The sequence below is a fragment of the Sorex fumeus genome, unplaced genomic scaffold, assembly GCF_029834395.1.
Source record: "Sorex fumeus unplaced genomic scaffold, SorFum_2.1 ptg000003l, whole genome shotgun sequence".
NCBI classification, from domain to species: Eukaryota; Metazoa; Chordata; class Mammalia; order Eulipotyphla; family Soricidae; genus Sorex; species Sorex fumeus.
In genome coordinates, this window is record NW_026606060.1 from 51,470,308 (window position 1) to 51,484,620 (window position 14,313).

General features: G+C 46.5%; 1 protein-coding gene across 2 annotated transcripts in view; it reads left to right on the forward strand.

Moving 5' to 3' along the window:
• Positions 1-14,313, forward strand: part of TXNRD1 (thioredoxin reductase 1) — a 56,255-nt gene that overhangs the window by 26,816 nt on the left and 15,126 nt on the right. For both annotated transcript variants that reach the window (XM_056114450.1, XM_056114455.1), the window contains 4 exons: positions 4,270-4,495; positions 9,266-9,358; positions 11,289-11,365; positions 13,459-13,615. In XM_056114450.1, coding sequence (XP_055970425.1) covers positions 4,270-4,495; positions 9,266-9,358; positions 11,289-11,365; positions 13,459-13,615 — 553 coding nt within the window. The remainder of the gene's footprint in view (positions 1-4,269; positions 4,496-9,265; positions 9,359-11,288; positions 11,366-13,458; positions 13,616-14,313) is intronic.

Here is a 14,313-nt window from a genome sequence, read left to right on the forward strand (position 1 = left end):
GTCTCAGGCCGTTTTCCCAACGTCAGGGAGATTGATGGTGATGGGCAGGTGAAGGAAGGAAACGAGGGCCAGGCTGGTTGGTCTTAGTAGCAGTTTATTACAAGGAAGTTTATCCCATAAAAGAAATTTATGTTATGGAGGGCCCACGTTCTCTCAAGCACGTATCCTCCCAGGTTCCTTCAAACCGACCCCTGTTCTCTCAGGTCTGTCTCTCCCTTGAGAGCCCCGAAATCTCCTTATATAGATCATGATACCTCTAAAGGGCACAATGCAGTGATGTCATCAAAAGGAGTTACAGAAAGAACATTGAGGCAGCAAAACATGCATTGTTTCATTACTTCTGCCAGCAAGTAATCTTGGCCTCAGGAAAGAAGACACAAAACCAAAACTGAACCTTTCTTGGGCTAAAAGCACTTGGATTTGCATTCCAAAGATTCCACTTAGAATCTACATCTCAAAGACAAGAATCTGACCTTTGCACCCCAAAGACTAGTCTGGCTAGAGCTGGGAATCAACATCCCAGAGATCAGGCCTGGCTAGCACCTGAGATTTCTGTGAGAAAAGGGAAACTGCCTCTTACAATATACTGAAATTATTTACTGAAGGCAGTTTGAAGGGGAGAAATGTTCAGCCTCATCCAAACTAGTCAGGACACATGGGAAAGCCACTTTTAGGACAGATTCTCGTTTAGCAGATCAACACACCTTAGAAAGGAATCCCCTGGGTGTTTTCTCCTCTCCTTGTCCAACAAACATATAAGTACACATAATATAAATCATTTTGTATGGACACAGTAGGAAATACCTTAAGCTTACAGAGTTGCTCTCCTAGGGCCATCTCGATCTCAGACTATGGTGCTCCGGCCAGATAGTCTTTCCTATCCCTAGCAGGGTCCTAGTCTTGTCGTTACTTTTGGATCATGACAGCATTTGTCTATGTTTATGATCAAACGCCTAACTTATAGTTAAGAATCGTGGCGCTTTGGTCTGGCCCATCTCGATGCCAGGGTAGCACCTAGCTTACCTGCTTGCCCTGGTTCCATCCAGTCCCTCGTCGGGACCCTGCTTTTGGGGGCGCTAGGAAGTGAGGGCAACTGAGGCTTAAGTTGAGAAAGCAGATGCCCGGGAATGAGTAATATTCAAAGCCAATTAAATCCTGAGTTACAAAGCATAATATTAATTGTCTTCCTCTATCTATACAAAAAGGACACTGCATTAAAGTAAGCTATTCAAAAGACATAAGGAGAGGAGAAAGGCAATATTAACTTACAATACAAGTTCAGTATCCTAGAAGGATCTGACCTTACAAATTAACAGTTTCTGATTAGGGGAAAAGCTGATTAACTGGTTGGGGAAGAGAGCACAAAGAAGTGGTTACAGATAAACAAAGGAATGGGAATGACTTCAGGGAGCACTGTGATGGGTGCAACCTGATAAACCTAAGCTCCTTGTATCCCAGCAGGGGGCCACATCTGGTGGTGCTCAGGACATATTCCTAATTTAGGATTTAAGCAATCCTGCCAGGGCTTGCTGCAGTATATGGGGTACAGGGTTGGTCTGGGTTGGCCTCATGCAAAGCAAGTGCCTTGCTCTCTGTACTGTTTCTCTGGCCCCCATTTAAAATTTCTGTAAAATGTATTACTGTTACCAATATTTTGGTTTGGGGGCCACGCCCAGTGGTACTCATGCTTACTTCTGGCTCTGTGCTGAGGGATCACGCCTGGCAAACTCAGGACCAGATTAGGTGCCGGGGATTAACCTGGGTTCTGCCGTGTGCAAGGCAAGCACCCTCTTTGCTGTACTATCATCCAGCCCCCCCACCCTGTTTATAAAAGTTTAAACTGCAAATGTTTACCATCCAGAGCTCCTATCACTGCTGCTCCATAGATACATTCCTTTAATATTTGTATTTGAGGCTGGAGTGACAGCACAGTGGTAGGGCATTTGCCTTGCACGAAGTCAGCCCAGCCGAGCCGGGTTCGATTCCTCCGCCCCTCTCGGAGAGCCCAGCAAGCTACTGAGAGTATCTCGCCTGCACGGCAAAGCCTGGCAAGCTCCTCGTGACATATTCAATATGTCAGACACAGTAACAATAAGTCTCAAAATGGACACGTTACTGGGCCCACTCGAGCAAATCGGTGGGTGAACAAGGGGAGGACAGCGTTTGTTTGGTTTTGTTTGTTTTGATGTGATATTTGGATTTACATATGTTTATGTGTTATTTACGGTCTGAAACCAGGTCAGTATTTGCAGACATTTTTGTAAAGCAAATGATTCATATGTTCATGGGCCCCCTCTTCCCAAGCGGAGAGCCTCTGCGTCCAGCTTTTACACTTGTTCTGTGGATTCCAGAGAGGCCAGTCCTCCAAATCTGATGGTGGGGTACTCAGAGTTAGCTGTTCCCTGTTGTTGAGTCGGCTGGTGTAGTGGATCGGGACCTTCTGAAATAAGTCAGCCGTGAAGTTTGGCCCCCTGACTGCTGTGCATCAGATGATAAAACTGGCGACGAGAGAGTTCAGAGGTTTTAAAACTTGAGGTTCTACAAGTTTTATGTCAGGTCATTGATCACTGCGTGCCTGTGGGTCGCTCCAGTCATTGCCGTCCAGGTGGTCTCCCACCTCACGCCCCATCAAGACTGTGAGCGTTCACACAGCTAGTAAACATGTTTCCTTATTAACTACAATGCCAGTTAAAACTTTTTTTTTTAAGTACAAGTACACCGAAGACAAAACCCATTTCTCAAGAAAGCTTTTATGGTTTTACTCATCTTGTCTATTCTTCATAGGATTAGGAGATTTGGTCAGGTTCTTTGTATAGTTGGGTTTTGTACTACAAAAGTGACACGGTGAAGGATTATCACTTCCCTCCCGCACCCCCACTTTCTATAATGAATGTGCAGACGATGACACACAATATGTTTTTCACCCCAGAAGGAAGCGGAGTGGTGGATTGAGAGTGGGCTGGGCTGTTGGCTTGTAGGTGAAGTTTGAGCCCACAAATTGAGGCTCACAGGAGTCGTACACAAGCATTTTGTTGGACAGTGAGTTGTGCGGAAGTCAGAAGTTTCAGGGGTAACTGCTTGGCCAAACTACCTTGAGCTCCTCCCCGAGCAAATGAGTGGCATGGTGGGGAGCGTGTCCAAGACTTGTAAAGACTTAATCAGTGTGGGACTGGAGCGATAGCACAGCGGGTAGGGCGTTTGCCTTGCACACGGCCGACCCAGGTTCGATTCCCAGCATCCCATATGGTCCCCCGAACACCACCGGGACTAATTCCTGAGTACAGAACCAGGAGTAACCCCTGTGCATTTCCGGGTGTGACCCAAAAAGAAAAAAGAAAAAAGACTTAGTGATAATGGGTGCGATTGAATATTTCCAAGACTTATAAAGACTTGTGATAATGTGTGTGATTGGAGGTTTCTAATCTTGTAATTTTTTTAAATTGTGCATCTCAAAGCAAAGTGTATATTCAAGTTTTAATAACAGCACTTTATAGCACAGCGGGTAGGGCGTTCGCCTTACAAGAGGCCAACATGGCCGACCCGAGTTCGATTCCTCCGCCCCTCTCGGAGAGCCCGGCAAGCTACCGAGAGTATTCGATATGCCAGACACAGTAACAACAAAGTCTCCAATGGAGACGTTACTGGCCCCTTTCGAGAAAATCGATGATCAACGGGAGGGAAAAAAAAATAATAATTTGAATACACTGATTTTTTTTTTCAAGAAGGAAATCGATTTAAAAATACTTTTCTTTTAAAAATAGGTCTGTGTTCAACTATAGATTTCTCCCCCCCATGCTCTGATCATATTTCCTTTGTTTTGATTTGGGAAGAAAATACCATTTCTGTTGGCATGAAATGCAAAATCTGAGTTGTTTCATTTTTTCTTAAAAAAAGATCCCAGTACAGAACTTTTTAATGAAAAATAAATTAAGGCATTAAGTGTACAACACTAAATATTGGCCAACTATTGGTATTCACTTTCTTCCCTAGCTCTCCCAAGGAGAAGCTGAATTGAATCTTCAGCAGAATAATCCTTAGAAATACTTTATAAGCAAAATGAGAGCTTTTGTTTACATAGTTTTTGGATTTTGCTGTTCCTAATTTTATTCTGAAACTCAATTTCATCCCACACCATAATTACCATATTTAACTTTGTAATGCACAGTTTGTATGTGATTCAGCATAGCAGTAGTATAAAATCTTGTAATTTTTAAAGTTACAATTTCATGAACAGTTTGCCCTTAAAAAATTTTTTTTTTCCCTTTTCAGTGATGATCTTTTCTCCTTACCATACTGCCCGGGGAAGACTCTGGTGGTTGGAGCATCCTATGTTGCTTTGGAATGTGCTGGGTTTCTCGCCGGCATTGGTCTAGATGTCACGGTTATGGTGCGGTCCATTCTTCTTCGAGGATTTGACCAGGACATGGCCAACAAAATCGGTGAACATATGGAAGAGCATGGTGTCAAGTTTATCAGAAAGTTCGTGCCAATACAGGTAAGTGGGGTTGCCGGTACCTTTGTTGATCTGGTGCTCTTGCTCAGACTTGGGGAAGTCAGTTGGGCTGGGTGAAGGGGCAGTGTGACTCTGAGCATTCCCAGGAGTCCAGCCTCTCTGTACCTGCAGCCCAGCGCCCCCTGCAGTCTGTGATTGAAAACCACTGTGACAAAGGGTTAAAAAGGATGCTCTTACATGAAAAGTATCATGTTAAGCGAAATGAGTCAGAAAGAGAGGGATAGACACAGAAAGATTGCATTCATCTGGGGAACATAAAGTAACAAAATAGGAGACTAACACCAAGAATGGCCGAGATTAGTACTAGGAATTTTGCTCCATGGCTTGGAGGCCAGCCACACATACTAGGGGAAAAGGGAGCCCAGATAGAGAAGGGAGCACCAAATAAAGGTGTTGGGAGGATCCTCCCAGGATGGGAGAAGCATGCTGAAAGTAGACTATAGACCAAACCTGATTGCCACCCATTGCCTCTTTTGCAAACCACAACACCCAATAAGAGAGAGAGAGAACAAAAGGGAATGCCCTGCCACAGAGGCAGGGTGGGTTGGGGGAATGGGGGTGGGAGGGATACTGGGATCCATGGTGGTGGGAAATGGGCACTGGTGGAGGGATGGGTCATTGCATAATTGAAACCCAATCATTGCATAATTGAAACCCAAGCACAAAAATTTGTAAGTCTACAACTGTACCTCATGGTGTCTCACTAATAAAAATTAAAAATTTTTTTTAAAAAGTCCAGAAACCAAAAAAAAAAAAAAAAAAAGAATGCTCTTAATTTCTCAGCTCTGTCATTCCCGTGGGGACTAAAGAGCTGAGGTTCTACCTTTCAGGTTCCTTCCTTTCTTCTCTCTTAACTTTCTTCCCTTAAGTTCTGTCTTTGTGCTTTGTGTCTTCGCGTCTATCAGTGATTCAGATGAGAGTTCAAGGCCAGGCTGATAGTATTTTTTCTTTCCAGAACCATTTTTCTTTGAGGCACTATATATAATCAGCAGGTGCTTCTGGCTTCCCAGGAACGGTCTCCTTTTGTTACATGGACTGGACTTCTTTTTTTTTTCTCATTTAACGACTTGCCATCTTTTCTGCTCATTTAATAGTTAAAGAAGTGCACAAAATATCCTAATTTATATTCTGTACACAGCCGCAAATAAGAGTCACAAGATCAGTCACTGAATATTTCGTTTCTTTTTGTATTGTTTTGTTTTGGGGCCACACTAGGCAGCACTCAGGAGTTATTTCTGGCTCTGCATTCAGGAATCACTCCTGGCAGTGCTCAGGAAACCTTATGAGATTCTGGAGATCAAATCCAGGTTGGATGTGTACAAGGCAAGTGCCCTACCTGCTACTATCACTCCGGCCCTTGGTCACTGCATATTTTACATATTTGAGACAAAAACTCATGAGTGCACTCAAGGACGTGAAACCATTTTGTTCACCTTTAGCTGGATTTTTTGTTTGTTTGTTTTTTGAATGAAACTTGTTGACTGAAGCCTTTTCCGGGGGTTAAAGCTTATGACTCAGTGCTGCTAATGAGTGGTTTGGATTAAAATATTGCTCTGCAGTTTTTTATAGAAGACTTCACGTGAATTATTTAACCTCTCTGAGCCTTTCTTTTTCTTTCTTTCTTTCCTTTTTTTTTTTTTTTGTTTGTTTTTGGGCCACAACTGGTGTTCAGCACTGGCTCTATACTTAGGGATCACTTCTGGCATGCTTAGGAGACCATATGGTGTCAGGGATTGAACCTGGGTCTGCTGCATGCAAGGCAAGCACCCTACCCACTGTACTATCACCAGCCCATGCCTCTTTCTTTTATAAAATGAGGACGATACTAGGTCTGTCTTTGAGTTTCCTCTGAGGATTGCATTGGCTTGCACTCAGAAGGGTATTAGAACAGTGCCTGGGATGGAGTCTAAACTGAATGTTTTCATACTTCTTTTCAGAGTTAGGTAGATTTCCTGGAAGTTACTGGGGACCTGTTTCTCTCTCCCTCCCTCCCTCCCCTCCTCCCTTTCTCCCTTCCATCCTTCCTTCCTTCCATCCATCCATGAATTGCTGTGAGCTATAGTTGCAGACTCAACTTTCATGATTGTGTTTCAGTCATAACAATGATCGAGTAGTCATCCCTCCACCAGTGTCCATTCTCCACCACCAATGTTCCCAATATCCCTCCCGCCATTCCCCTTCCCCCCCATCACCCCTACCCCCCCACCCCCCACCGCCTCTGTGGCAGGCACATTCCCCTTCACTCTCTCTCGCCTTTTGAGTGTTACGGTTTGCAATACAGGTACCAAGTGGCTTGCTGGTTTTTCTTGAGGCAGTATCTGTGCGTGGCATGCCCGAAGACTGTGATTAGCAAACTGCATTTCTGTGTGGGGGCTCTCCTGGAGGACATCAGGGAATTCTCCGTGAGAGAAACTCTTGTCTGCGCGGAGTAGCTTGCTGCATGTCTAGGACACCCTGGACATGCTTATTCCCTTCGGCAGGCAGAGAAGGGGTGTTGCCTGCTATAAATGGGCAAGGAGGAGAGGGCTCTACAGAGGGGGGAGGAGCACGCTGTTTTCCTCCCTTCTCTAGGGGATGGTGGCTGGGGTGGCACCAGGGCTGAAGCCAGGTCAGGGTGAAGCTCACCAGAGGCCTCACACGTGGTTCCCGTGCCCCATAACACTTGGGCCAGAACTCAAGCTGGGCTCTCCCCTGGCTCCCGGGAACGACAGCAGCACCCCCATTCCCCACCCCTCTGGGGAGCTGGCTCAGCGCAGGGGTGGTGCTGGCTGGTGCCTGAAGCCTCCTGCTGGCTAGGTGAGGCCTCCACGGAGACTTGCCCCTAGGACCCCCTCAGACAGCCTTCAGACAAAGAGTGTATCTGCAAAAAGAGTGTATTCCAGGGGGAGTCGAGGTCCTCGTGATGTGTAGAAATAGTTCCAGGCAAATCGTAAAGGAGAGGAGAAATTGAGGTGGTGGAGGCCCTTTTCTAAAAAAAAAAATTTACTTTCAAGTAGGAAGAAAAAGCCATAACTGTTGCTCTAATTTCAGAATTGAATTTGATTAGATAACAAAGCTCCAATATTAGAATCAGTAGCACTGTAGCACTGCCCTCCCGTTGTTCATCGATTTGATCGAGCGGGCCCAGTAACGTCTCCAATGTGAGACTTGTTGCTACTGTGTTTGGCATATCGAATACGTCACAGGTAGCTTGCCAGGCTTTGCCATGCGGGCGAGATTAGATTAGAATCAGTAGGTATAAAAAAAAAGTCAGTTCATATGAACATTGTTGTACTGATTGCAGGGTTGTTGGGTTGGATTAAGAATTTATTAAGCTGGGGAAGGAGTGATAGTACAGCGGAGTGAGCGTTTGTCTTGCACGTGGCTGACCCAGGTTCAATCCCCAGCATCCCATAGGGTCCCCCAAGCACCGTCAGGAGTAACTCCTGAGTGCAGAGCCAGGAGCAACCCCTGAGCATCACTGGGTGTGACCCAAAAAGCAAAATAAAAAGAATTTATTAAGCTGCTTGTTGCTTTAGGAGATGTTGCCTGTATATATGGCCCTACTGTGCTGAGGCTTCCGGGCCAATGAGTTGACGTGGATGCCACTGAGGCCCTTATTTTGAAAAAAGGCTTGGCATAGACCACAGTCAACTTTTCAAATTAGAACATTTTCTTTGTTAAAACTTTCAATAGACACGCACTCCTCTGTCCCTTACTTTCCCTCTTATTATTCATTATTGGTTTCGGGGTAACAATTCTTAGGGATTCTTAGGCGTTAACTTCTGGCTCTGCACTCAGGAATCACTCCTGGCGGAACTCAGGGTCAGGGATCGAACCCCGGTCGGCCACATGAAAGGTCACTGCCTTGCCCGCTGTCCTGTCTCTCCAGCCCAAATTAGAGCGTTTTCCTGTTGGCAGAATAGGAAAGACGTGATTGCGGCATGTAGAAGAAAGGACAGGAGCTGTTTGCTGATGTTGGACAGTTTCCTGCAACAGACCGGTGGTAGTTTGGAGACAGGATCGAGGTTGCTGCTGGGTTTCTGGGTGTCTCCAGGGCAATTGTGACAGAAACCCAGGGACTGTTGCACAGGGAATGTCACAGGCTTCAGCCTGCTGGTCTTCTGGGTCTGGGCATCAGTGGTCAGGCCGGCCAGTCTCCTGGCCCACGGCGTGCTTGTTCCGGTGTCCTGAATAAGCAAAAGACACCCCTCGTTAAGATAAACACCCACACCTGGCCTGCGGTGATGTGACACCCTCCTGCGACCCATATCATTACCGGCTTACTCCCACTCTGATCCTTGTTGACAGTATCAAGGCTCTTCAGCAGAAATCTCAGTTGTTTTTCTTGGTACTAGAAGAGAGCCCGGTGCCACCCTCACGTGATTGATTCCCTGCTGCGCGTTCTGGCTGGTCCTGGGTTTGAGTGGTGGCGCCGTCCCTGGGCTGTCCCAGTGCTGAGCCATTCTAAGAGCAGTGCCCAGGAAGGGCCAGCCGTGTTGCTGTCCTTTGCAGGGGTTGGCTGTGTTCTTTCCCACTGTGTCCCCTGAATTCCTCTTGAAAATCAGCCCCCTCTCGCCCACGTTAAGAGGTACAAGGTAGAAAAAAAAAATCACAGATCCATTGCAGTGACGCTTCAGTGAGGGTGAGGGGATGGAGTTGCGGTCAGATTTGGGGTTCGCTTTGGGCCAGCCAAGGGAGAAGACAGGGAGCTCCCGAGCTGGACGCCTGGTTTGGTGATGGCACCCCACCCAACCTGTGTCACTTTTACAGATCGAACAGATTGAAGCCGGAACTCCAGGCCGACTCAAGGTGGTGGCCAAGTCGACGGTGAACGACGAGACCATCGAGGGGGAGTACAACACGGTAAGCAGCGGCCGGGGGAGGCCAGTGCGGTGGTGCTGGCGCGTCCGGCTCCGTGCTTAGAGTGGCCGGTGGCTGTTTCCCGAGCCCCTTCCGGTGTCCCTCTATAGACTCACGGCTTGTGAAATTGTCATTTGTTTTGGTTACAGGGAGGGCGTCAGGTTTTCTCTACCAGCTCGAGATGCCATCAGGTGCCTCTGAGAGGACATCGGAGATGCTCACGTGGGGCCACACACGGGGTGCTCAGGGGCTCCTTTCTGCTTGGTGCTCATTGGTAGTTGTTGGCAGTGCTCAGGGATGGCCCCCAGGATTCAGCTCAGGTAGCACATGCTCGCCAGCCTGTTGAGCTGTCTCTTGGACCCAGAACTTTTTTTGGGGGGGGGTCACACCCGGCGATGCACAGAGGGTTGCTCCTGGCTCTGCGCTCAGGAATTACTCCTGGCAGTGCTCGGGGAACCCTGTGAGATGCTGGGAATCAGACCCGGGTTGGCCATGTGCGAGACAAATGCCCTGCCCATTGTGCTTTCGCTCCAGCCCCCAGATTTTTTTTTCTTTTTGGGTCACACCTGGCGATGCACAGAGGTTACTCCTTGGCTCTGTGCTCAGGATTTACTCCTGGCAGTGCTCGGGGGACCCGATGGGATTCTGAGAATCGAACCCTGATCAACCGCGTGCAAGGCAAACACTCTACCCACTGTGCTATCACTCCAGCCCCACCAGAATTTTTTTTTTGATAGACAGGAAATCCTCTCTCCCTTATTCTTATTCTTTTTCTTAAGCTCACCATCCACACTTTTTTCTTTTTTTGCCTTTATTTTCCTTAAATTTTTATTAGTGAAACACCACGAGGTACAGTTGTAGACTTACAAATTTTTGTGCTTGGGTTTCAGTTATACAATGATCGAGCACCCATCCCTCCACCAGTGCCCATTCTCCACCACCACTGATCCCATCCACACTTTTAAAACTCAACCATAGGCTAGGCTCTCTTCACCTCTGAACTTGGCTAGGTTTATTAAGAAATTAGCCAAGAAGTTAGCCAAGCGCGCTCCCCTCCCCCCCCCCCCCAGTTGCTTTTTAGTTTAGTTTTGTTTTTTAAGAGGTGGTTTTGGATCCTGCCTGGTGGTTCTCAAGGTTTTCTCCTGACCGTGTAATCTGGGGTCACTCTTGTTCTCGGGGGACCGTAGTTGGCTTGGGGATGGCCACGTGGAGCGAGCACTTTAGACCCAGCCCTGCTCTCTTTTCTCTGTTTTTATTCTGAGAAGCCTCCCACGTGTTGCTCGGGTGCCCGGCCGGCAGTTCCACCAGCCAGGGCGGCATTGCAGAACGAGGACCCACAGATGCAGACCTGCTCAGGGCCTTGCCGTGCTGGGGATACACAGGTCCTGCTGGGGCCCACTAGGGCTGTGCCTGGCAATACTAGAGACCATGAGGTGCCAGGAATCCAACCCACGCCGGGCTTGTGCTTGGTTTATGGCTGAACTGCTGCCCGCTCAGCCGGTGCTCCTTTTTTTGTTTGTTTTTTGTTTTTTGGGTCACACCCGGCGATGCTCAGGGGTTACTCCTGGCTCATGCACTCAGGAATTGCTCCTGGCGGTGCTCTGGGGACCATATGGGACGCTGAGAATTGAACCTGTGTCGGCCGTGTTGGCTGCGTGCAAGGCAAACGCCCTACCCGCCGTGCTATCGCTCCAGCCCCTGTGCTCCTTTTTTCTTAATGAACCATAATTACTAATGGATTAGGACTCTTGACTGTTATATTCAAGGGATTCTTAAAAGATTTTGTTTTAAATCTTGCATTATAGTCTCAGTAATATTTCTTAACTGTTTTGGTCAAAATTGTATTGGTTTAAAGAGCAGAGAAAAATAGGATTTAAAAACGTATGCAGAACTTTTAGTTAATAATTACTAATATGTTAATACCTTTTTTCAGGTCTTGCTGGCAATCGGAAGAGATGCATGCACGAGGAAAATTGGTTTAGAAACCGTGGGTGTAAAGATAAATGAAAAGTAAGAAAACCACTAATGCTTTATTAAAGCTGATCTACATAAATAGTGGGCTTTAGATTTTCAGTTCACTTGTACTGTAGTTGCAGGCTTTAAGCTGAGGAGACACTTTTTCTTTTTTTTTTTCAGTGCTCCTCACATAAATACTTCCTGTTTTGTTTTTTTTCCCCCTTTGCAAACCGTCTCGGTCTGTGCTGGCTGTTGTTTCTTTAATGTGCACGTATACAGGAAAGGAACCCAACCTCACCGAGAATTGCAAGTAGATACTCTGAGCTTTGTTTTAACTACGTAGATTGGCGCCTACTTGTGTATCAAGCTGCAGCATTTTCACTTTTCAGGACAGTGGGTACTCCTGGCAGTGCTAGAGCCCAAGGCCACACCTGATTGATGTTGGAAATGGGACGCACAACCTCCCCCCACACAAGGCCTATCCCATCCATCTGAGCCACAACCCTAGCCCCCAGAGTCCCCAAGTTTCAAACAGTCTAGAATAGTCACTGCATTTCCAGTGATGGCTGTGTGAGGATGAAACTGATGCCAGGACAAGCTGCAGCTAACATTAAGTCTCAGCTAGGCCTCAGTTTCTGTTTCCCTAGACAGGACTTGCAGTTTCTGGTAAACTCCCAATTGAGTAATTCACCTAGATAAGAAACTGGGCAGTTGGATCTAGCAGTCATGAGGTGTCACCGCACCCTTCTTGGAAAGAACCCCAAGGAACCCCAAACTGTGACTGGTCCCTGCTGTCTAATTGCTGACCACAGATATAATAAGGACAATGCTAAAAATATAATAGTATATAAGCCACTTTTTTTTTTTTGGCTTTTTGGGTCACACCTGGCAATGCACAGGGGTTCCTCCTGACTCTGCACTCAGGAATCACCCTTGGTGGTGCTCATGGGACCATATGGGATGCTGGGAATTGAACCTGGGTCGGCCGCGTGCAAGGCAAACGCATTACCCGCTGTGCTATTGCTCCAGCTGCTATAAGCCACTCTTAACTCTGAATCCTATATAAACTGCTTGTGAATTGGAGTCAGGGTCCTTTTCGAGACTCTGCCACGTTGAATGAGGCTTGGACCCTAGCTCGAGCTAGCCAGTAAAGACCCTTTGCTTATTGCATCGAGTCTTGTCTACGTGTGATCCTCTGGGGAGATCTCGGCCCGGTTTAAGAGCTGCACATAGGACATTTTATGTTATGAAGGATCCTAAAAGTGAAACTGGCCCTGCCTGGGTGGGCGAGAATTGGGAGCTGGCAGTGTAGAGCACCCTGGGGTGTTGCCCACACCCACCTTTGGCACTGCCAGAATGTTGAATGTTTTGTTAATTGTTTTTTTAAAAGTGATTTAAAAAAGTCATTTCTGGGGAGCAGCTGCGGACCTGCTTCTCACCTCTAACAGCAACTAATCTCAGGATGAGGATTCTTGTTTTCATTTTTCTTAGGGTGGGAGAGACAGATTAGAGTTCACTGGTAAGCTTTAGCAGACCTGATAATCTGATAATTAGATAATTTCCAATGATCTGTTTGATGGCCCCCGTTTGTGTCCAAGGTTTAGATTTTTGTCAACTGCTAGTGGATGGCCGTGCTTACTGTCGTTATCCTAGACTCACCGTGAACCGTGATGCTTGGCCCTGAACGTTCTCTGTGCCTTCTCACTCAGTATTCACAGGGCCACTGAGATAGGTGATGGCTTGCTTCCTTACCGTTGCTTCTCTTCTGATTATTTCCATTTCGAGGTGGATAAATGAGTTAGAGAGATTCAAAAGCACTGCCAACGTCAGAGTACTCACGGACCCATTAGTTTTTGTTTAGTTCTCATTCTTTGCCACTCTGTTCTAGACCTCTCACCCGCCCCGTTTTGTATTCTATTCCACTGCTTTTTTGTTTCCAGAATAACGGCCAGAATTGTCCCTAATCATTTGGTTCCTCGGACTTTTTCTTGGTGTGCTGAGAACAGTGCTTTCAGCTATGGTCACAGTGTAGGGGTGTGTGTGTGTGTGTGTGTGTGTGTGTGTGTGTGTGTGTGTGTGTGTGTGTTGTGTGGTGTGTGTGTAGATTCTGTTCGTATTTAAAGATGGTAACGGACGATGAATTGCAGGACTGGAAAAATACCCGTCACCGATGAAGAACAGACCAATGTGCCTTACATCTATGCCATCGGCGATATCCTGGAGGGGAAGCTGGAGCTCACCCCCGTGGCCATCCAGGCGGGCAGGCTGCTGGCACAAAGGCTCTACGCTGGCTCCAGGATAAAGGTGAGCGCTGCAGCTGGCCCCTTCCTTGGGATCGTCAGCAAGCTTTCCCAGTTTGGGTAATGGTGGTGTTTTGAGGAACGCATTTTTCAAGACGGTCTAATAGCCATACTGCAACCAAGATGTTGTTATAGCTGCAGTTACCGTAGTGATTTTTTTTTTTAATGAGAAAGGACACTCTTGGAATTGTGCTCACTAAGGAAACGAGCTTGGTTAATGATACTTTCCGCACTGCTGTGTTCCATAGCCTCATAATAATTGCATTTGACATCAGTTTTATTGTTAGCCAATTTTAATACAATTTTCTAGTCTTTCTGGGACCGTAACCACCCTAAAAGGGCTTGGGGATCTGGTCTGCGGGCAGAGCTGTCTTAGGATTGAGGTTTGATCCCGTTCTTTCAGGGCATGAATGCTCTCAATTTTTTTCCTTAGAATGTTGAATGTTTTGTTAATTTTTTTTTAAGTGATTTTAAGAAGTCATTGTAGGGATTTGAATTTGTAAGGAGATTGATTTTTTTCTTGCCATCTAAACCTATGAAACCAATTTGTTGTAAGACTTTTTATAGAGTATTTTTCGGCTCACAGCAAAGTTGAGGAATCTGCAAAGATTTTTCTTATGCCTTCTACCTCAGGATATACATAACATCCTCCGTTATTAACTTCACCTCCCTAATTATTTCTTTTTTTTTTTTAATAAATTT